Source organism: Oncorhynchus kisutch, linkage group LG11 (genome assembly GCF_002021735.2).
Source record: "Oncorhynchus kisutch isolate 150728-3 linkage group LG11, Okis_V2, whole genome shotgun sequence".
Classification (NCBI taxonomy): domain Eukaryota; kingdom Metazoa; phylum Chordata; class Actinopteri; order Salmoniformes; family Salmonidae; genus Oncorhynchus; species Oncorhynchus kisutch.
The window spans coordinates 38682711-38705048 of NC_034184.2; the positions used below are offsets into that span (position 1 = coordinate 38682711).

General features: G+C 42.6%; 1 protein-coding gene across 2 annotated transcripts in view; it reads left to right on the forward strand.

Moving 5' to 3' along the window:
* LOC109899714 (ras and Rab interactor 2) overlaps positions 1-22013 on the forward strand; it is a 48140-nt gene extending 26127 nt beyond the window's left edge. The window contains exons 6-12 of one of the 2 annotated variants that reach the window (XM_020495181.2): positions 2700-2772; positions 7405-7493; positions 12937-14436; positions 18343-18651; positions 19326-19457; positions 19630-19793; positions 19883-22013. In XM_020495181.2, coding sequence (XP_020350770.1) covers positions 2700-2772; positions 7405-7493; positions 12937-14436; positions 18343-18651; positions 19326-19457; positions 19630-19793; positions 19883-20341 — 2726 coding nt within the window. In that variant the 3' untranslated portion in view covers positions 20342-22013. The remainder of the gene's footprint in view (positions 1-2699; positions 2773-7404; positions 7494-12936; positions 14437-18342; positions 18652-19325; positions 19458-19629; positions 19794-19882) is intronic. The other variant, XM_020495182.2, reaches the window with a different exon arrangement.
* The last annotated feature ends 325 nt before the right edge of the window (positions 22014-22338 follow it).

Sequence of the window (22338 nt, forward strand, 5' to 3'; positions counted from 1 at the left end):
TAGAAATGTGCAAATGTAGAGTACTTATGTAAATGTGGACATACTGTTTTCACATTACACAGCAGACTTTGACATCCTGTTGCTCTTCTCAAGCTCAGAATTCGTCCAAGTTAAGCATTAGTAATGGAGTTCAGTGTACAGATGGGGACTGCTCGCTGGCCTGCTGTCTGGATTTAACCCACTTCCCCAATTTCGCCTCTTAAATGTAAATACACATTCTCTCCCCCTTCCTCACTCTCTTTGCCTCTTTCTTTCCTTCCATCTCTATCACTTCCTGCATACCCCAATCTCTATTAAAATATACATTTCTTTCTCTCTCTCCGTCCATCCCTTTTTTCCAGATCTGGGACACGTGTATGGGTTATTAAAGACTTTGTTGTATACAGTTGCCTTTGTGTGTCTGGCTCTTCATGCCTTGGCAAATGAACCAGCAAGGCACCAGATGTGCACCCTGTTGTCTTAGTAGAGTGACTCAAACGTATGAGCAACAGTTTTTCTATTAAGTTGTGTCTCAGAAGACCACAATGAAAGGAACAACATTGGGAAACAGTGATCAGTTAACTACTCGTGATAATGCAACTTGTGTGTGTATTAGAGGTCGACCGATTTTATAATTTTTCAACACCCATACCGATTATTGGAGGACCCCAAAAAAATAACCGATACCGATTAATCGGCCGATTTTATTTATACTTTTTTTATTTTTTTTATTTATGTATTTGTAATAATGAAAATTACAACAATGCTGAATGAACACTTATTTTAACTGAATATAATACATCAATAAAATCAAGTTAGCCTCAAATAAAATGAAACCTGTTCAATTTAGTTTAAATAATGCAAAAACAAAGTGTTGGAGAAGAAAGTAAGTGCAATATGTGCCATGTAAGAAAGCTAACGTTTAAGTTCCCTGCTCAGAACATGTGGAAGCAGGAGTCTTCAATATCCCCAGGTAAGACGTTTTAGGTTGTAGTTATTATAGGACAATTTCTCTCGATACGATTTGTATTTCATATACCTTTTGACTATTGGATGTTCTTATAGGCACTTTAGTATTGCCAGTGTAACAATATACAGTGGGGCAAAAAAGTATTTAATCAGCCACCAATTGTGCAAGTTCTCCCACTTAAAAAGATGAGAGATCCAGAAAATCACATTGTAGGATTTTTAATGAATTTATTTGCAAATTATGGTGGAAAATAAGTATTTGGTCAATAACAAAAGTTTATCTCAATACTTTGTTATATACCCTTTGTTGGCAATGACAGAGGTCAACTGTTTTCTGTAAGTTTTCACACATACTTTTGCTGGTATTTTGGCCCATTCCTCCATGCAGATCTCCTCTAGAACAGTGATGTTTTGAGGATGTTGCTGGGCAACACGGACTTTCAACCCTCCAAAGATTTTCTATGGGGTTGAGATCTGGAGACTGGCTAGGCCACTCCAGGACCTTGAAATGCTTCTTACGAAGCCACTCCTTCGTTGTCCGGGTTGTGTGTTTTGGATCATTGTCATGCTGAAAGACCCAGCCACGTTTCATCTTCAATGCCCTTGCTGATGGAAGGAGGTTTTCACTCAAAATCTCACGATACATGGCCCCATTCATTCTTTCCTTTACACGGATCAGTCGTCCTGGTCCCTTTGCAGAAAAACAGCCCCAAAGCATGATGTTTCCACCCCCATGCTTCACAGTAGGTATGGTGTTCTTTGGATGCAACTCCGCATTCTTTGTCCTCCAAACATGACGAGTTGAGTTTTTGCCAAAAAGTTATATTTTGGTTTCATCTGACCATATAACATTCTCCCAATCTTCTTCTGGATCATCCAAATGCTTTCTAGCAAACTTCAGACGGGCCTGGACATGTACTGGCTTAAGCAGGGGGACACGTCTGGCACTGCAGGATTTGAGTCCCTGGCGGTGTAGTGTGTTACTGATGGTAGGCTTTGTTACTTTGGTCCCAGCTCTCAGCAGGTCATTCACTAGGTCCCCCGTGTGGTTCTAGAATTTTTGCTCACCGTTGTGATCATTTTGACCCCACGGGGTGAGATCTTGGGTGGAGCCCCAGATTGAGGGAGATTATCAGTGGTCTTGTATGTCTTCCATTTCCTAATAATTGCTCCCACAGTTGATTTCTTCAAACCAAGCTGCTTACCTATTGCAGATTCAGTCTTCCCAGCCTGGTGCAGGTCTACAATTTTGTTTCTGGTGTCCTTTGACAGCTCTCTGGTCTTGGCCATAGTGGAGTTTGGAGTGTGTCTGTTTCAGGTTGTGGACAGGTGTCTTTTATACTGATAACAAGTTCAAACAGGTGCCATTAATACAGTATTTGATCCCCTGCTGATTTTGTACGTTTGCCCACTGACAAAGAAATGATCCGTCTATAATTTTAATGGTAGGTTTATTTGAACAGTGAGAGACAGAATAACAACAAAAATCCAGAAAAATACATGTCAAATGTTATCAAATATTATTTTTTTTAATCTGCCAAATCGGTGTCCAAAAATACCGATTTCCGATTGTTATGAAAACTTGAAATCGGCCCTAATTAATTGGTCGACCTCTCGTGTGTATGGTATGTCACTGTAGTTCCCAAGTGAAAACATCACTCCTTCTCTCATCTAGGAATATTGCTGTTCTGATTTATGGGAATAGCCTATGGAAATGTCTCACGGTTCCTTAAATATACATTTCTCCACAGCATTCTCCTTGGAGAGATCGGGCCTCAGCTTTGCAGACCTGTTTCATCTTGTGGCTTTCTGCTGCATCAGCAGGTAACACATACACACACCCCAAAAAACTGTACCCTTTTCATCCCAGCTATAAATCACCTATTCCTTTTGAAGACAAACACATGGAGCCCAGAGGTTACTGAAAGAACCTGAATCAGTTGAAGTTCAGAGAACAGCATTTACTGGCCACCTCATCAGTTCATGTTATGAGACAATTGCAGTGTTTTCTTCAAACTATCATTATCAGTCTAGTCTGCACTATAACAATTCCAATTACTAGTGTTGAGCAATTTTTTTTTGGGGGGGGGGGTTATTAACAGACAGACGGTTCAATTACTTTAAATACATTTAGTTTGGGTTTTTTCTAAGCCCAACATGCTGTTTTTCTTCAGAGAAATCCAATTTATGAGATATTTAGTCTAACTATATGGGACACTGGGCAGAAGGGAGTTGTAGTTTTCACTCAGTGGCGGGGTATTTGTGGTTGCCAAGAGAAGCCAGGCTTCCCCCCCAAAAATTACTTAGAAAAAAAACATGCATTTTTCGTCTCTCCGTGTTTCATGATTTTCCTTACATTTGCAAGAGGCTGAATGGACCGTATCTCATCTGAGAAAGCATTCGAGTGAGTGAAACAGTGCCCCTCTGTCTCTGTATTTGTAGGCCATGTACAGTTGAAGTCGGAAGTTTACATACACTTAGGTTGGGGTCATTAACTTGTTTTTCAACCACTCCACAAATTTCTTGTTAAACTATAGTTTTGGCAAGTCGCGGTTAGGACATCTACTTTGTGCATGCCACAAGTAATGTTTCCGACAATTGTTTAGACAGATTATTTCACTTATAATTCACTGTATCACAATTCCAGTGGGTCAGAAGTTTACATACACTAAGTTGACTGTGCCTTTAAACAGCTTGGAAAATTCCAGAAAATGATGGCATGGCTTTAGAAGCTTCTGATAGGCTAATTGACATCATTTGAGTCAATTGGAGGTGTACCTATGGATGTATTTCAAGGCCTACCATCAAACTCTCTGCCTCTTTGCTTGACATCATGGGAAAATCAAAAGAAATCAGCCAAGATCTCAAAAAAATTGTAGACATCCACAATTCTGGTGGAGGTACCACGTTCATCTGTACAAACAATGGTACGCAAATATAAACACCATGGGACCACGCAGCCGTCATACCGCTCAGGAAGAAGATGCGTTCTGTTTCCTAGAGATTAATTTACTTTGGTGCAAACTGTGCAAATCAAACCTAGAACAACAGCAAAGGAACTTGTGAAGATGTTGGAGGAAACTGGTTCAAAAGTATCTACATCCACAGTAAAACGAGTCCTATATCAACATAACCTGAAAGGCCGCTCAGCAAGGAAGAAGCCAATGCTCCAAAACCGCCATTAAAAAAAGCCAGGCTACGGTTTGCAACTGCACATGGGGACAAAGATTTGTACTTTTTGGAGAAATGTCCTCTGGTCTGATGAAACAAAAATAGAACTGTTTGGTCATAATGACCATCGTTACGTTTGGAGGAAAAAGGGGGAGGCTTGCAAGCCGTAGATCACCATCCCAACCGTGAAAGCACGGGGGTGGCAGCATCATCTTGTGGGGGTGCTTTGCTGCAGGAGGGACTGGTGCACTTCAAAAAATAGATGGCATCATGTGGGAAGGAAAATGATGTGGATATATTGAAGCAACATCTCAAGACATCAATCAGGAAATTAAAGCTTGGTCGCAAATGGGGCTTCCAAATGGACAATGCCCCCAAGTATACTTCCAAAGTTGTGTTAAAATTGCTTAAGGACAACAAGTCCAGGTATTGGAGTGGCCATCACAATGCCTTGACCTCAATCACTTAGAAAATTTGTGGGCAGAACTGAAAAAGCATGTGTGAGCAAGGAGACCTACACACCTGGCTCGATCAGGAGGAATGGGCCAAAATTCACCCAACTTGTTGTGGGAAGCTTGTGGAAGGCTACCCAAAACATTTGACTCAAGTTAAACAATTTTAAAGGCAATGCTACCAAATACTAATTGAGTATATGTAAACTGCTGACTCACTGGGAATGTGATGAAAGAAATAAAAGCTGAAATAAATAATTCTCAACTATTATTCTGACATTTCACCATCTTAAAATAAAGTGGTGATCCTAACTGACCTAAGACAGGGACTTTTTACTAGCAGAGTTTAAATGTATTTGGCTAAGGTGTATGTAAACTTGAATGCAAGGCCTGCCAGCGAGCATTTGGTCTCCCTTGATATATATATATATATATATATATATATATTTTTTTTTAAATAATAGCCAATCAGCATTGCGCTAAACTGAGCGAGCTAAACTGTGAATGGTCCTGGCGCACCAAAGAAGTGTCAAGGGAAGCCCGTTTGGATTTGTCGGCACTCCTATTGTGGCAACTTGTTTTTGTCCTCCAGTGGCTAGCTAGCTCAGATTTGGCTATTTCCTAAATTGTTATTGTCTCGGCCTTAGGCCTATATATCATGGCCACAAGGCATATGAACTAACAGGTTATAGCACAAACAATGTTTTTTTTTTGGGGCTTGGCTTCCCCAGTGATTTACCCAAGCACCACTACTGAATTAACTACAATGACCATCATCCATTGTGCCTGTTCTTTTCTGGGTCGGACAGAGATGGATACACTTTTATGCCTGCTTCGTTGTGTTAGATACGCACAGACTGCATACGCCGCCGCATATGAGGAATGTACACAGCACGAGACCGCACGTGAAAGTATGCCTTTTCTACTTTGAAATCTTGTTTAAAAAATATTGTAGTACAGCTCTCAGCATACTTAGGCAGGCTAGCCTAGAATGACTAAAGATGGTACAATACAGAGATGTTAGATGGTTGTCTGGCTGGCCAACCTGGTCTCGGAGCATTTCATATTATTTTGTACGTAATTCCGAGACACTGCATTTAGTATGATATGTATTCATTTGTGGCTGTCCATCAACCATTTTGTATTATATGTTACGAATTTGCAAAATGTACAATATGTCACGAATTACCAATACTTTGGACATGTTACGAATTTGCTAAACATATATGTTACCAATTCTAGCTAGGTTAACGTTAGCTAGGCTAGGGGTAAGGGTTCAATTTAGGAGTTAGGTTAACGGGTTATGGGAAGGGTTAGGGTTAGCTAATATGCTAAGTAGTTGCGAAAAAATTTAAGTAGTTAAAGTTGCTAATTAGCGCAAATGCTAAAGTTATCCATGATGAGATTCGAACTCGCAACCTTTGGGTTGTTAGTAGGGTGGTTGGTCGGGGCGGATATCTAAGTAACATTTGTATTATGTAACCATATCATACTAATTTCAGTGTACTAGATTTACCTTTCCTATGTTACTCTAGTCTATGAGACCAGGATGGGCAGGCTGGCTGCTAGTGTCTGAGCAGAGATGAGATTACTTTAAGGAATGAAAAGTTATAATAATGTACACAACTGAAATATTTTATTATTTCATAGCAATTGGACCTGACAGAGACAATGGAATATTTTCAGTTTTGGCAATTGAATGTTCACTATTTTGGGCTTTTAATTAAAATTAAAAAGCTCTAACCATTTTACTTGGATTATTTCATAATGCATTTCATGTGTAAAAAAAATAATTTTGAAATTCAATTTTTTTTTTACAGAACAGTCCTCAAAAAGCACTTATCGCTCAGAACTCATTTTTATTTAAAAAAATATATATATATTACATTTGGTTTATAAACAAGGGGTCACTTGATGTTATTCAAACTATGCTAATCTTGGATAAGACTTAGAGGTTGTGATTGATTGAAAACATGCGGAGATCATCCGTTCACCGACTCTGCATCTCACAAAGTGGTTGGAACCAAAAATCTCAAATTTGGACTCATCAAACCAAAGGACAGATATCCACCGGTCTGTCTATTTGCTGTTGTTTCTTGGCTCAATCAAGTCTCTTCTTATTATTGGTGTCCTTTATTAGTGGTTTCTTTGCAGCAATTTGACCATGAAGGTCTGAACAGTTGATGTTGAGATGTCTGTTACTTGAACTCTGAAGCATTTATTTGGGATGCAATCTGAGGTGTAGTTAAATATAATGAACTTATCCTCTACAGCAGAGGTAACTCTGGGTCTGCTTTTCCTGTGGCGGTCCTCATGAGAGCCAGTTTCATCATAGCGCTTGATGGTTTTTGCGACTGCACTTGAAGAAAATTTCAAAGTTCTTAATGTTCCTGGTTGACTGACCCCCATGTCTTAAAGTAATGATGGACTTTTGTTTCTCTTTGTTTGTTTATTTGAGCTGTTCTTGCCATAATATGGACTTGGTATTTTACCAAATAGGGCTCTCTTCTGTATACCACCCCACCTTGTCACAACACAACTGATTGGCTCAAATGCATAAAGAAGGAAAGAAATTCCACAAATTAACTTTTTTAACAAGGCACACCTGTTAATTGAAATGCATTCCAGGTGACTACCTCATGAAACTACATTATTCCATATGTGTTATTTCACAGTTTTGATGATCTCACAATGTATAAAATAGTAAAAACCCTTGAATGAGTAAGTGCATCCAAACTTTTGACTGGTTGTGTGTATAGATGGGACAGGGATTAATTCGCTCTTTCGATCTCTCAATCATCACACATATTGACTCTGTCTGCCTCTCTCTTAGGGATGTCTTGCCATTCACTCTAAAGCTTCCTGAAGCCATCTCTGCAGCCAGGACGCCAACAGACTTGGAGGTGGCCAAGCAAGGAGCAGGTGAATGTCCACTAGACTGATACTGTACATTTGTATTGATTTAATACATATCTGAAGCTTCTCTGAGCCCCAGATCAGTGGCTGCTAGGCACATGATGAGGGGAGTATTGGGGCCCTGGAACCACGAGTAGGCCTCACTGGGGTCTTAGACCTCTAACTCAGTCACTGTACAATGTGATCTCTCTGTGCCAAAGCTGTAATGTTGCACTGCCTCTGAAAGAACCAATGTATAGGCCTATACTAGCCTCGGTGACACACAGATTTGATAACATACTTCCTTTGGTGTGGTTTCAAGTGATCTTCACACACACAACAGGCCCACTGTGTAGCTTTTCCCTCTGATTAACGTGAGGAGACCGATTTGAGACTTAAACAATGCTTGGGTTTGTGTGTGTGTTGAGGTAGATGCACGTCACTGAAGGTTCACATGGATTTTAATGATGTTCATATAGGTGACCATGCTCTATGAGCCATGTGTAGGTAGGCTATGTCGCGTCACTGAAATATGGCTTTGGACATAACAAAAGACAGTTCTGACGTCTAGATCGGTACCCATGACGTGGGTCTGATTTCAATACAGTTAGACACAGCCCATCTATGCTTCAGAGAAAGTAGACTTTCTTTCATTCTGTCTATTCAACCATGGTTAACAGACCAGAAGTTGAGCTTGATTGAAAAAGAAGTGCACATTTGCTGGACATACTAGCAGATGTTTGATAAATACGTTTTTCAAGCAGTGAACCATAAGCAGACATTTCTCTTTACCATGAGGCTGAAATTTGGTAGTATTTATTCACTCTGTCATCATCTGCCTGTATTTCAGGTTTCACTCGCCTCCATATTCCTCAGCTCAATCTAGATTTTCCCAGCTGACAGTTTTTTTTAGAACAGAACGTTTCCCCATTAGGCCACACCCTCCCAGTGCCTCAGGTGTGTAACCTGCGAGACAGGATTTTAGTTGCAACAAGTTCACCCCTTGCAGACAACAGTTATTATTAACACTTTAGGGATGAATGTGTTTTCATCCAAGACAAGTGATTTTCTACATTATTTTATGTTCAGAACAGGGGCAATGGGATTTGAACTTAACGGAGAACTGCACTTCCTGATTTGGCGTCGTTTTTTCATCAATGCTCATTAAGAAATGCAAGCGGCCATGAATGAAGGCAAACGAGTTGTCTTCGGGTGTGGTTTCATGTGGGTGTTTTTTGGGGGGTTGTTTATTTGCCATTCAATCACAACAAATGAGCTAAAATCACTCATGACTGCAAAGCCAGGCATGACTCCAACACCATCATTAAGTTTCTGATGACACAACACTGGTAGGCCAGTGTTGATCACAGACAACTATGAGACAGCCTATAGGGAGGAGGTCAGAGACCTGACCGTGTGGTGCAAGGACGACAACCTCTCCCTTAATGTGATCAAGACAAAGGAGGTGATTATGGACTACAGGAAAAGGAGGACAGAGCACGCCCCCATTCTCATGGACGGGGCTGTAGTGGAGCAGGTTGAGAGCTAACATGGTCCAAGCACACCAAGACAGCTGTGAACAGGGCACGACAAAACCTATTTTCCCTCGGGAGACTGAAAAGATTTGGCATGGCTCCTCAGAAGCTCAAGGTTTTACAGCTGCACCATCGAGAGCATCCTGATGGGTTGCAATCACTGCCTGGTATGTCAACTGCTCGGCCTCTGACCGCAAGGCACTACAGAGGGTAGTGTGTGTGGCCCAGTACATAACCAGGCCAAGCTTCCTGCAATCCCGGACCTCTATACCAGGCGGTGTTAGAGGAAAGACTCCAGCCACCCTAGTCATAGACTGTTCTCTCTGCTACTGCACAGCAAGTGGTACCGGAACGCCAAGTCTAGGTCCAAGAGGCTTCTCAACAGCTTCTACCCCCAAGCCATAAGATTCCTGAACAGCCTATCTAATGTTAGCTAGTGAATATTTCTGTCAAATCACAGTTATAACAAGATGGCAAGAACCAGTGTCTGGAATGTGTTTCATGAGACACTTGTTCTACAACACCTTGCAACTCGCTAGCATTATCCAATAATGTAGCTAGCTAGCTAGTGTAAACAACTCGCTGTCATCAACAACACCAGGCACAATCTCCACGTTTGGACGTGTATCTAGAATTTGATGTAATCCAGATCCTGGCCATATGATTGAACAACTTTACGGAAGCCCATTTTCACTAGAGTAACTATTTTCTGATCAATATGTGCATTGCACCTGAAGCTACTGCCAAAGATACACGATTGTCTGGTGAATTCGTTTTGCATGGCCAGATTTGCCAGGTAGGTGGGTTTGCTCCTTTAAAACCATACCACACCAGTCTTTTCCCAGAAAACATGCTTCCACCACGTGTTAATAGGCAAAAGGGGACATGAATTGTTGATATAATTGTAATCTAAAACAACCCCCTTAAATCATGACTCATTCACTCGGGGCGGCAGGGTAGCCTAGTGGTTAGAGTGTTGGACTAGTAACCGAAAGGTTGCAAGTTCGAATCCCCGAGCTGACAAGGTACAAATCTGTCATTCTGCCCCTGAACAGGCAGTTAACCCACTAGGCCGTCATTGAAAATAAGAATTTGTTCTTAACTGACTTGCCTAGTAAAATAAAGGTAAAATAAAAATTAAATTACTTGGAAAAGAGACCCTTAAACCCTTTGACCAAAATAATCCTATTTACACTTTGTAGTCTATTTTGACACATTGTTTCTGACTCATATCCATGCCAAAAGCTGTTTACAACCAGAGAAATTGGTTCTAAGGTGCAGTTGTCCTTTAAGGCCAGAGGAAAGAGAGCCCTTTACTGGCTCTCCAAAACCACCTCTTGTCTCCCATCCATCCCTGCTTAACTTCAGATCCACGCCAGCAGTGGGATGCATGGTGCTATGCTGCTGACACTTCAACTTTTATCAATAATAATATTTTCCAGAAAACAAGAAATATCAGATTAAATGCCACTGTGCTATTGTTAAGGCACAAAAATGGACTGTAAAGGTAACTGATTAAGAAAATGGAAGAGCTGCTTAATGAAAGAATAACGAAAATCAGTCAAGCGAAAGAAGTCTGGGGGAGTTGGGTAGGAACAACTTTGGCTGAGAGCTGGCGCGCGAGTGAGGGGGTGACTGGGGGAGGAGAGAATGCGCTGTTGACAGCCCGCCTCCACGCACTTATTAGCATGTGTGAGTCATAACACAATCCGTGTGTGTGAGACACGACAGCAAGGCTGGACAGATACAGCAGTGTGCTCTAAAGTTGTCACACTACTAAAACTACGGTCAACTAAAATCAGAGCTGGTCTTTGTCTTCTGTGAGTACAGTAAGTCAATGTTTGCTCTTATCTTACATTGTGATGTGACTTTGGTTGTGTCTGGTACGGCTGTGTGTATTTTATTGTTCTATAGAGTGAGTTTTCTCTGTCTAGTACAGCACTGTTGTGTGAGCTCTTCAGTTGGACGTGTCTCGTGTAGCAGTAGGTTTAGTTCTGTCATAGAGTATCATTGTTTGGTATATGGCTTTGGTTGCGAAGTTGGTGGCTGTGTACAGTCGTGTCCGGCGCTGTTCTTCGTTAGTCCTTTATGGTTAACGTTATATTGTACTGCTTGGACTGTTACTGTGTTGGCATTATGCAGGTATGGTTGTATTTATTTGCAACATGTATTAATATGTGACGTAGGTAATAGGCATTGATAACGTGGTATGAAAACAGTAATTAATTGACTCGATGATGTAACGTTGATGTGTATTGGCATTGTTGTGCCTACTTTTTCCGTAACTTAGCTGTATCAGTGTTGTTATCAGGCTATTGTAGCCTCCGTTTTTAAAATGGATAGTTCTGGATTTATCTACTTCTCCAGAGTCCGATTTAACTTCTCGATACCATTTGTATGTATCTGCTCCAGTGGCGATTTTAGCATGTAAATTATTAGGGTGAGGCACATGGGCTACTAACAGTTTACTACACAACATACACTTAGTATTAGTTTTAGTTACAGTATACATATCTACCTGGCATATTACATTATTTATGCAGCAGCATACAGTATATTTAGGACTCACAGGAGGTCCTTCGTGTGCAAATGTTGTCATCAACCTTTGTCATCAAAATCTGGCGTTCTCTGGATTTATGGTGCTTTCAAGACAACTGGGAACTCGGGAAAAAATAACGAGGTCGAATCATAACGTCAGTGATCTTCAGGTCGTGGCTCTGGGAAGAGGCCGGAGATACGATTTGCAAATCCGAGTTGGATGACCATTCAAAACGTGTTTTCCCAGTCGGAGCTAATTTTTTTATCCGAGTTTCCAGTTGTCTTGATTTTCACAGAAGTCAGATATTTCCGAGTTTCCAGTTGTCTTGAACGCGGCAGAAGTCATGCTGGATTGACAGTATGGCCAATGTTGAATGTTTATCCTTTTAAACTTGGAAAAAAAAAACAGATTTGGACCACACACCCACTCCACTGAATAGCATTTGCAATGCTTTCAGTTAGCCACTGATTCCTTCCAAACCACTCATTGTTGGATTTGGAATTTCCAACTTGTGTAATGTTTATGTCCAATGGATTTTGCGGTAATGTGGGGTCCCTATGAGTGACAGAACACTGAGCCAATCACGGCGCAACTAGAGAACATTACCAGCCCCTACACTCCGTATCTTCTGCTGGCTGCACCACCACATAAAGCACTTGAGCTAGGCTGAAACGCCAGCATTTTGGAGCTACTTCAAGAAAGCAAGAAAGAGACCATGTTTTTAAGTGAATGCTTTTTTAAAAAATCTGCTTGATTTTCAAGCAGATATGTGACGTAAATGCCAAAATTACATAATAAATAAGATATGTTTTTTTTGTTGCCTGTTTTTCATGTTATTTTGTCATTAATATGTGTCATCAGTTTGTAAAAAATAAAAAATAATAATTGAGTTAATAAAGCCTCATACAAACATGGTCTCTTTCATACTGGAGCAGATCAGTGGCGAGCCCCACCTGCCCTGAATGACAGGTCGCCACTGATCTGCTCCAGCATGAAGGAAGTTACAGGTAGTTTCCCGAGCTAATGCTGGCTGTTCCTGTAGACTTCCTCATTGTGCTAAAGCATGTTAGCAACTTCCTTCAAACTGAACACAGAGACATAAAAAATGGTATCCACAAATTCATCTGATACTGGGGAAGTATAAAAGTATATAAAGGGAGTCATTGACAAAATCCTGAACTCTCCCTTAAACGTGTTTATATTATATTACAGTATCATGTTACCCTTCTGTTTTGCTGTTGTGTAATATCAGGCTGACTCTAGCAGTGTTTGACCGATAATGTTATTGTGAGTTAGGGCAACATAGAAATAATATTGGCATGATGTTAATGTAATGTTAGTGTTATGTTACAGTAATGTTGCTGTTGTAGTGTCTGAACCTCTCTCTCTCCTGCAGGGTTCTGGGGCTCTGAGCGTTGCCGCAGGAGGAGTTCTCTCTCCTCGTTGTCCAGGACAACCACCCACGACAAATCACCTAGCCTGAGGCAGAGATCCGTTTACACTCCCCTGGTCACCCGCACCCCGTCCCAGCTGGAATGTTCCCAGTCCAACGGGGCTCTCTGCTTCATCAACCCCCTCTTCCTAAAGGTTCACCATCCAGAGGGTGGCAACCACACCTTTCCCTCCTACACCAGCCACAACAACAACAACCCCCAGCACCTAAACAATAGCAGTACAACTACAGCTACAACTGTACAAGTACAACAGCACTGTACCAGCAACCCAGAGCAACTTAAAGACAGCCCTCAACCCCATAGCGACAGCCCTCAGAGTGATAGCCCTGGCAATAGCACCCAGCATCATAACAGCTGTGGCAGCGTGAGCCGGGCTAACAGAGTTTCCCTCCCACCACCTCCTCGCCCCCCACCTCCCTGCTGTGCCCCCCGTCGCCCTGCCTCACCTCAACGCCAGCGCAGCATGCCTGAGAAGATATCCTGGATCAATCCCCCCAAAGAGAAGGAGAGGGTGGGAGAGAGGAAGAAGGGCAGTAGCCTTCTCTCCCGCCTGGGCTCCACTCTTAGCATCAGCCCTTCCTCCTCTTTCCTCTCCTCCTCCCCTCCCAAGAAGCGCAGCACCAGTGCCCCCATCTCTATCCCCCTGTCCCTCTCCTCCCCAAGTGACGTCGACTGCCGTCTTGTTCTCGATGACCAGACTATTGAGAACGCCATATCTCTCAGTCTGGCTAAGCGGGCACTGAGAAACGCCACCACCCCCGATGAAAACACAGAGGGAAACAGTCCGTCCACTCAAGACCAAGCCCTCTCCTGCCGAGAGGAAGGAGGCGGAAGAGGCGGAAGAGAAGAGGACTGCATCCAGCGCCTGAGCGACATGAGTATTTCCACCGACTCCACTGACTCAGTAGACTTCTCCCAGGGCTTCTTCCCCCCAATTGCTGAACCCAGCCCACCCACCACCAATAACCTGGTGCTGCCCCTCACCCACCCCTACAGCAGCATGGAGGAAGACGATGATGAAGACGAAGCAGACTTTGGTGTGAGTGTGGAGAACGACCAAGACCAGGACCTGACCATCACCCCTCCCGGGCTGCGCACCAAACGACGAGCCAGTGTCGGAGCCATGGTCATCCAGCAGGCCCTCAGGGGCCACTTCCGTAAGATGAGTGGGGTGTTCAGCTCTCTCCTAACCCCTGAGAAAAGGGCCATACGGAGAGTCCTGGAGCTGTCCAGGGATAAGGGCTCGTACTTTGGATGCCTAGTGCAGGACTACTTGAGCTTCTTGCAGGAGGGAGGGGGCTGCCAGGCCTGGCAGTGCCACGCCTCAGGGGTGGAGCTGCTGCAGACGCTACGCCAGTTCATCACCCAGATGAAGAGCTACCTGCGGCAGAGCTCTGAGCTGGAGCCCCCCATCGAGTCACTCATCCCAGAGGACCAAATTGGTGAGTGGGGAGGGGGTGCAAATATGTGCGTTTTTACCATTTTCCAACATTTCTGCAACTATTGGACATCAGATGCTGATTAACCGTTGCTAATTTGCTAGACATCACAGTAAAAATGTACATTGAACTTCAGCTGTTCCATTGCCATCTTTGAAATGGGTAATTAGTTGACATTGAGACACCCAAACAGCTAAATAATTTTTTTTTTTTTAACTATCACATCTGGAAATATACGAACTGGACTAGACAGTGTATGCCTATAGACAGGGCGAGAGCAGCTCAGTGCGCAAGTCTGTATGCATGTGTGTGTGAGCTGGCCATTGTGGTTAGGATTATATATTTAATCTCGGGTTGAGATGAGTCCTGTGTCAAATCTATTTGTTCTCAACTTGCCTACCTGGTTAAATAAAGGTGAAATAAAAATACACCATTCCACAAAAAGCAAAACACAATCATAGAAAAAAACATTCTTCACTAAAACGGTCCTCAATCAGTCTTTTGAATTGCCCTATAGGCATCAATTCATCTCATTTCAGAGAGCCTTGGACATTATTCCACAAGTAAGTTGCAAAAAAAACCTAAAAGCAGATTTACTTAACTCTGTGGAGATAGAAGGGATCTCCAGGGTTGGCCATCCCTGAGAGCGGGTCTGGTATCTCGTACGTCTGTAAGCAACAATGAATTAAGATCTGTCCGAAGTTCATTCAGAAGGGCTGTATAAACAGAGTGCAATGCATCGATCTACAAGACTTCAAAGAGAGCCAGCCTACTTTTTGATACATAAAGTAGTGATGTGAACCGATTATGGTTCTCTGTGACACTGACATGTCAAACACCTGCCTAGGGGAGGGGCTTAAAGATGTGTGTGGGCATTATTGGGGTTGGAAACTGGCCCGAATTGTAAACAGTGAAAACAAAGCCTGTTTCCACTAGAGGATAATTCTGTGAACTAGCTAACATAAACTAACCTGTTCCCACTGGTCCTTTTGACAGAATTGGCAGGTGAAGAAGACAAAATAGCATGGAATTGTGAAGCAGTAACACACATGGGAGGCATCTTTTGATCCTTACATTACCATTCTCCTGTTTGCTGTGTGTCAGGAACAACCATCAAAGAGATCTCTCTTTAAGACAAAGACAGTAAAATCATTCTGGCTTCTTAAATATTCTTGATTGACAACTAATCCCAAGAATTTCATAGGCTACTTCACGATTACTTTTTCTGCAGTGTTTGGTATCAGAATTGATTCGCAATGTTTTTGTAGTTGCAGAAAGTGTTTTCAGTTTAGCTGAATGAATTGTCTCTGCAGATCTGCTTCAGTCTCTCCCATGTGACCATTACTTCTCTCTCCTCTTTCTGTCCCTCTCTTCATCTCTCCCACTCCTCCAATCACAGATAAAACCTTTATTGCATGCCCCTAAATAGCTCTCCCTCTTTCTTTTTGTGTTCAACACTCGCATGTGTCTCTGGGTGTGTGAGGAAAGAGCATGGAGCGCGGAGGAGGGGAGGAGAATGGGGACCCTTGTCTCTTAAACCCACACGGCAGGTTTTTTTTCCCTTCTATTGCTTTCATTTCTTTGCTCAGTGCCAAGTTGCGCAATATAATGTTCTGAAGCTCTGTTTGTGAGAAGTTTGCGGAAGGGAGACGATATATTGCCCAATTCCAAATGGAATGTTTGCGCTGCATGTGTGCGCCCGTGTGTGTTTGCTGCTCTGTGACGCACATTGAGCTATAAGCCACTGTGGTGGCACGATTAGTGTTGGATGTGTGAATGGATTCACTTCTCCTCTCCAGCTCTGTCTGCCTGTTTGTCTGCTTGCCTGTACATAACAGTACATAACTCCGGTCCACGCGGAAGCTCTGCAGGGAGGATGTTCTGAGTGAGATTAGGGGCGAGGGAGGATGTTTATTGGAAGTGGAAGGGCCCTCTCAGATAGTACAAACTGCATGTTTGTGTGGTTGGAAAGTAGCCTAACTATAAATAAGTGTGTGACCTTGGCTGACGCTAACTCATTCCTAAGTGGGCTTGCGCCTCTGTGTCGATCTGTCCCCTCTGTCACACCATACAACTCATCACTTACTTACTGTAGGTGTAACTGGTGTGAGATGGCTAGCTAGTTAGCGGTGCACGCTAGTAGCATTTCAATTGGCGACGTCACTCGCTCTGATACCTTGAAGTAGTTGTTTCCATTGCTTCGCACATATTTTGTGGAGCAATAGGTAATTATGCTTAAGAGGGTGACTTGTCGATGTGTGCAGAGGGTCTCTGGTTCAAGCCCAGGTTGGGGCGAGGAGAGATGGAAGCAATACTGTTTACACACATTGACCTCCAACTTCTTTACAGACTAGTGATGGGGGGAAAATCTACATAGTCATATCGGGATATTATTTTTTGACAATATATTATATACTTTTGACTATCACAATATTATTTTTACACCAGTTGCCTGTTCCAAAACTCCTGTTCTCCATCTTCTTTTTAAATAGGAAGCAGATTCATTTTCAGCACTTTTTTTTGACTGATCAAACTTGTTTTCTCATGGCTCTCTCTTGTCCCTCTGCAGCAGACATGTGGTGAGCAATATGTTTGGAACCTTCGAACTCACAGTATCGAATCGCAATCCATATCATTTCGGCGCCTAACTATCGTGATAATATTGTGATGTCCCTGGCAATACCCAGCCCTACTAATGCCCACACACACTCCCAACATTTACACATCTAACATGTCTATAGCCTATAAGCCATACAGTTAGGCCGGTGTAACCACTGTATTAGTAGGCCCACACTACAGGATTACATGCGACCACTCCATGTTTACATGTTATTACACTCCACAGTGCTAATGACCAGAGTTATGAGCAGTACCAGTACAGTAACTGGAGGCAGTGTTTAAAGACCAAGTCCAGCTAAAGTGGAAAAACATGCATGCAAAAACAAAGGACACTGGGGATTTTGCTTGCGTGTGTGTGTGTGTGTACATATGTGCTCCCACTGGGAAACTCATGCGCTGAGCCCAACTGCAGGCCTGAGGTCTTGAAATGCTAGCACTGCATTCCAGGGCTTTTAACCACTTTAACAGAACTATAGGGTGCCAGACGTGCTCTACATCTGCATTGAAAAGACAGGGAAGAGACAGAGACTAAGAGAGGCTGACTTCATTAAAGATGACCGGGTGATATCCAAGTTAACATGTGTGCTTTGAAGTCTGATTGCCAGTGACATGTCAAGTCTGGTTTAATCTGTTGGGTAGTTTACTGCTTACTGGAAAATATCAGTCTATTCTTAAACAATTCTTTTGATAATGATACAGTGATGTTACACCTACAAGGAAATCTGTTGCTGATCTTGACTTACGGAACGAGGAAGGACTCGTTGATACGCACATTCTGAGACTGTGTCGTAACTTTTGAGAAGTTTAGATAACAAATGCTTGGGACGAGAGACTCGCCTTTGACAATCTGGCAGACGGGATAGGAAAGAACGAAAAGTGGGTGTTGAGTGAGTCGAGAATTAGGGAACGAGTTGAACATTCAGTGGAGGAAGCTGTGGCTCAGTCTGCAGATGTCTTCAGTATAATCTGCTGAGTTTGCCCCATTCAACTGCACAGTCAGTACGATCTCTCTCTGTGGGGCTTATTCAGCTCTGTGGTTTGGATCCCCTGTCTGCATTTATCCTGTGTATATTATGATATCATGGCTACTATTAGCCAGTCTCTTTGAGTAAGCTTGTAAAAGCTGAGGTCTATGTAATGTCTTGATGACATGATATGGACTGAATCCCACTCCTACTGCTATCAGGCATCAAGTAAGACTTCTGCAATTCGTTAATAATACAGATTGATGGTGCCATTTCAGTATTTCCTGTCAAAATAAGTCTCTTTCTCCCGCTCTCCTCCATACAGACTATGTCCTAGAAAAAGCCATGCATAAGATAGTCCTGAAGCCCCTGAAAGGTGTGGTGGGGGTGGCCCTCCAGGAGTTCCAGGTCCGCAGCGGCGCGTGGCAGGAGCTCAAGGAGAACCTCTCATTGGCCAAGGCCCGGCAGCCTCATGAGATGGGCGTGGCCAACGCCTTCCCTCCGGATCCAGTTAACATAGAGAAAATCCGGCACAAGTTCCACACCATGTGTAAACTCTATTCACCTGAGAAGAAGATAACCATGCTGCTGCGTGTATGTAAACTCATCTATACCATCATGGAGCACAAGTCAGGTACGTAGTAACACATGTATGCAACTCAATATTAGGAAGGTGTTCCTAATGTTTGTAAACTCAGTGTAGATGCACCGACTCTCAAATCAAATTTTATTGGTCGCACACACAGGTTTAGCAGATGTTATTCCGGGTGTAGCAAAATGCTTGTGTTCCTAGCTCCAACAGTGCAGTAGTGTAAAATAATGGATTTAAGAAATATTAGGATGAGCAATGTCGGAGTCCGGAGTATAAATGTTTGTGTGTGATATAGAGACATTATTGACAATATTAGAATATTTATTATATCCAATCTGTAGAATACGTAGAATAGAATAGTGTGTGTATATATACATACAGCAATAGTTGAATAGGATGGCATTGAGTAGAATACAGTATGATGATATGAAATGAGTAAAACAGTATGTTACCACTATTAAAGTGAACAATGATTCCATGTCTATGTACATAAAGTAGCAGCCTCTAAGGTGCAGGGTTAAGTTATCAGGTGGCAGGTGGCTAGTGAAAGTGACTAAGTTCAGGGCAGGGTGCTGGGTGGAGGCCGGCTAGTGATGGCTATTTAAGTCTGATGGCCTTGAGATGGAAGCTGTTCTGTCTCTCGGTCCCAGCTTTGATTCACCTGTAAGACCTCGCCGCCTTGATGACAGCTAATACCAATGCTGTGTGTGTCTCAGGTTGTCTGTATGGAGCAGATGACTTCCTGCCCATGCTGACCTATGTGTTGGCCCAGTGTGACATGCCTCAACTAGACAACGAGATCCTCTACATGATGGAGGTTCTGGATCCTTCTCTGCTGCATGGAGAAGGTACAGCACACATCTGCTTTACATGTATTTCCTTTTCTTCCTAAACTTTACCTTTAATTTTATTGTAAATTGTAATGTTCAAATAAACTAAATATCGATTGTCATTGACTGCTGTTGTAGCAGTGTCAGGTTGCAGAGATGTTTGACCCTCCTCTCTCCTGTGTTGTTCCAGGTGGATACTACCTGACCAGTGCATATGGAGCCATGTCCCTCATTAGGAACTTCCAAGAGGAGCAAGCAGCTCGTGTACTCAGCTCTGAAACACGCAACACACTCCGCCAGTGGCACTGTCGCCGCACCACCCAGCACAGTGCGCCCTCCGTCAATGACTTTCAGGTAATACACACACACACACTGGATGCTTAACTCTAAGTCCCTGAATAAATGCATCTGCTAAACAACCGTATTTTTACATTTTTTCTCAGAACTACCTGCGGGTAGCGCTCCAGGACAGCGGTTGCACTGCCAAAACTCTGCAAGTGCAACCCTATGCCACGACTGAGGAAATCTGCCAGATCTGCGCCTACAAGTTTAAAGTTCCCGACCCTGAGAATTACGCCCTAATCCTGCTCACTGAGGGCTCATGCCAGCAGCTAGCCCCCGACACACACCCCCAGAAGATCAAAGCTGAACTCCACAGTCAACCCCAGGCCGCACCTTTTCACTTCGTCTTCTGTCGGGTGGCTAACCTCAATGACCTGGCCGCGACCTCGTTTGAACCCCAGTCCAACCTCAATAACATCACACTTACCAAAGAATCTGAGCCCAACCTTAATGGTGTGGCCTTGACCCCTTCTGACCCCCAGCCCAACCTCAACCTGGGTCTCAGTCTCAGCCTCAGTCTACCCCCCAACCAGCACAATGGTAACTCCATATCCATCTGAGACTACAGGGCTGGAGAGTTGAAACCCCTATCTGGACTACCATCACTCTTACTGTACCCCAACAAAACTAGGCTGAACTGTGTTTAACTGGTCTGAGCTAGGCTGAACTGGGCCTAACCGGGTTAAGCTGCGTCATGCTGAGCTTAGCCCCAAAAAACTTCCCCTTTTGGTGATTCTTCTGTCTTGCAGGGAATCCTCACTGTAAAGCTTTGTCTGAGTACAAGAGGAAAGGAGAGGAAGAGGGAAGGAAATGCGACAGATGGGGTTATTTTGCAGCTCTATTTGTGAACTTTTGGGACATGGCACACGTGAGGGCAAACGCAACTCTCATAAAAGATGGATAAAGGTTTTGAAATAGTCTTGTTACAGACAGCCAGACAGTTAAATTCCAAAAGTGTCAAAGTGCAGATTCAGGGTCAGTTTTTGGTTTGTCACTCCTAGTGGTGAAGCATAGGATTAAGTAAAGGGAAAGCTGATCTCAGATCGGTGGATAGGGTTCACTTTTATCTGCTTTGGTTCCCATCTAGTGATGTACTCGTTCAGTCCATCAACTTTTTCGTCAGACCGAAAATGTTCCTTTTCAGGCAGAAAAGAGCCTCCACGTCTTTACAGAAAATATACAGCAATTATTTTATCTGGGTGATACTTCTATAATGAATTACTTGTTGCAGTTGCTGGTAAACTGCATTGTGTTTTTATTGAATTTTTATGTTATGAATTTTTATGTTATAGCATTGCTTTTCTTTGTTAAAGTAAAATGTTAGGAGCAGGCATGTCTGCCAGTGATGAAATTATGAACTTAATGTTTTTATGATTATCCAGGAGATATGATACTGTACTTCCCTCATAGCTAATACTTAGTTAATCGAGGTCATCCCTCCCGTAATAATTGGTGTGATCATAAGATATGTGATTGACTGACTTGGTCTACGGTACAAGCGTCAAATCGTCGACAAGGTCATGAAATATTGTACTACTGACAAATATTAAAAGTAGGCCTAAGTTGCCTTGTAAAATTTAGTGTGTTGATTCTCAAACTGGTCTGAAATTCTGCGCGCGCACACAAACGTGTGTGTGTTTTGACTCTTGACTGGTCAGATTTTTAGCGTTGGGTATGAGAGGGTGCAGATTTAAAAGATGGAAAGAGAAGGGAAAGGAGTAAGAAGAGAAGTAGAACTGAATCATTAATGAAATAGTCTCTGTTCTTTAACTTAACACAGATAATGTTAACAAATTGTATTCTATTGTATCAGTTCTTTAATGTTTACATTATGAAATGTAAACATGGGCATTGCTGGAGAAATGACCAAAAAGTGAAATGGGGAAATGTGCTTGAGATAAGGTTGAGTAGCCAGAGCATGGTTGTTAAGCAGTAGCATTATTGTTAGAAAAACTATGTAGCTTATGTTAGTTCAAATATATTAAACTATTTTGACTTTTTAATAATAGATGTGTACTGTAATACAATTGCTACTCTAACAAGATATTTTAAATGATACAAATGTTAGTATTTATATGTATCGGTGCTGGGATTTTTCATATGGCTTTTTTCCCATGTCTGTCGTATTGTAGTTGTCCCAGATCAACAAGACATGTCCTTATGTTCCAATGCTGTCTGCATCATTGAATGATATTATTTTGCACTCAATACATTTTGGTCATGACTAATTACCATCGGTCCATTGTGTGTGAACAGTACACGCCCACACAGTGGAAACAGTCTTTGTGAACTGTAATTTCTACTCCTACAAGTTTTCAGTAGGACTCTGATTCAACAGAAAGGTGTAGTTATAATGCTGGCTGGGTCATTTAGGGTCAGCATCAGTTTCAAGCCAATAGGCTCTGATCCATTCCATTTCAAACTATTAGAAAAAAGTAATTTAAAGGTAGACTGCGATAGGATGTAGATGCATAAAGTAAACAGCATAGTGGGTCAATTGCCGCAACAACTAAAAGCGTTCTGTGTTATTTTGGTGCCTGGCTACCACGCTGTGAAC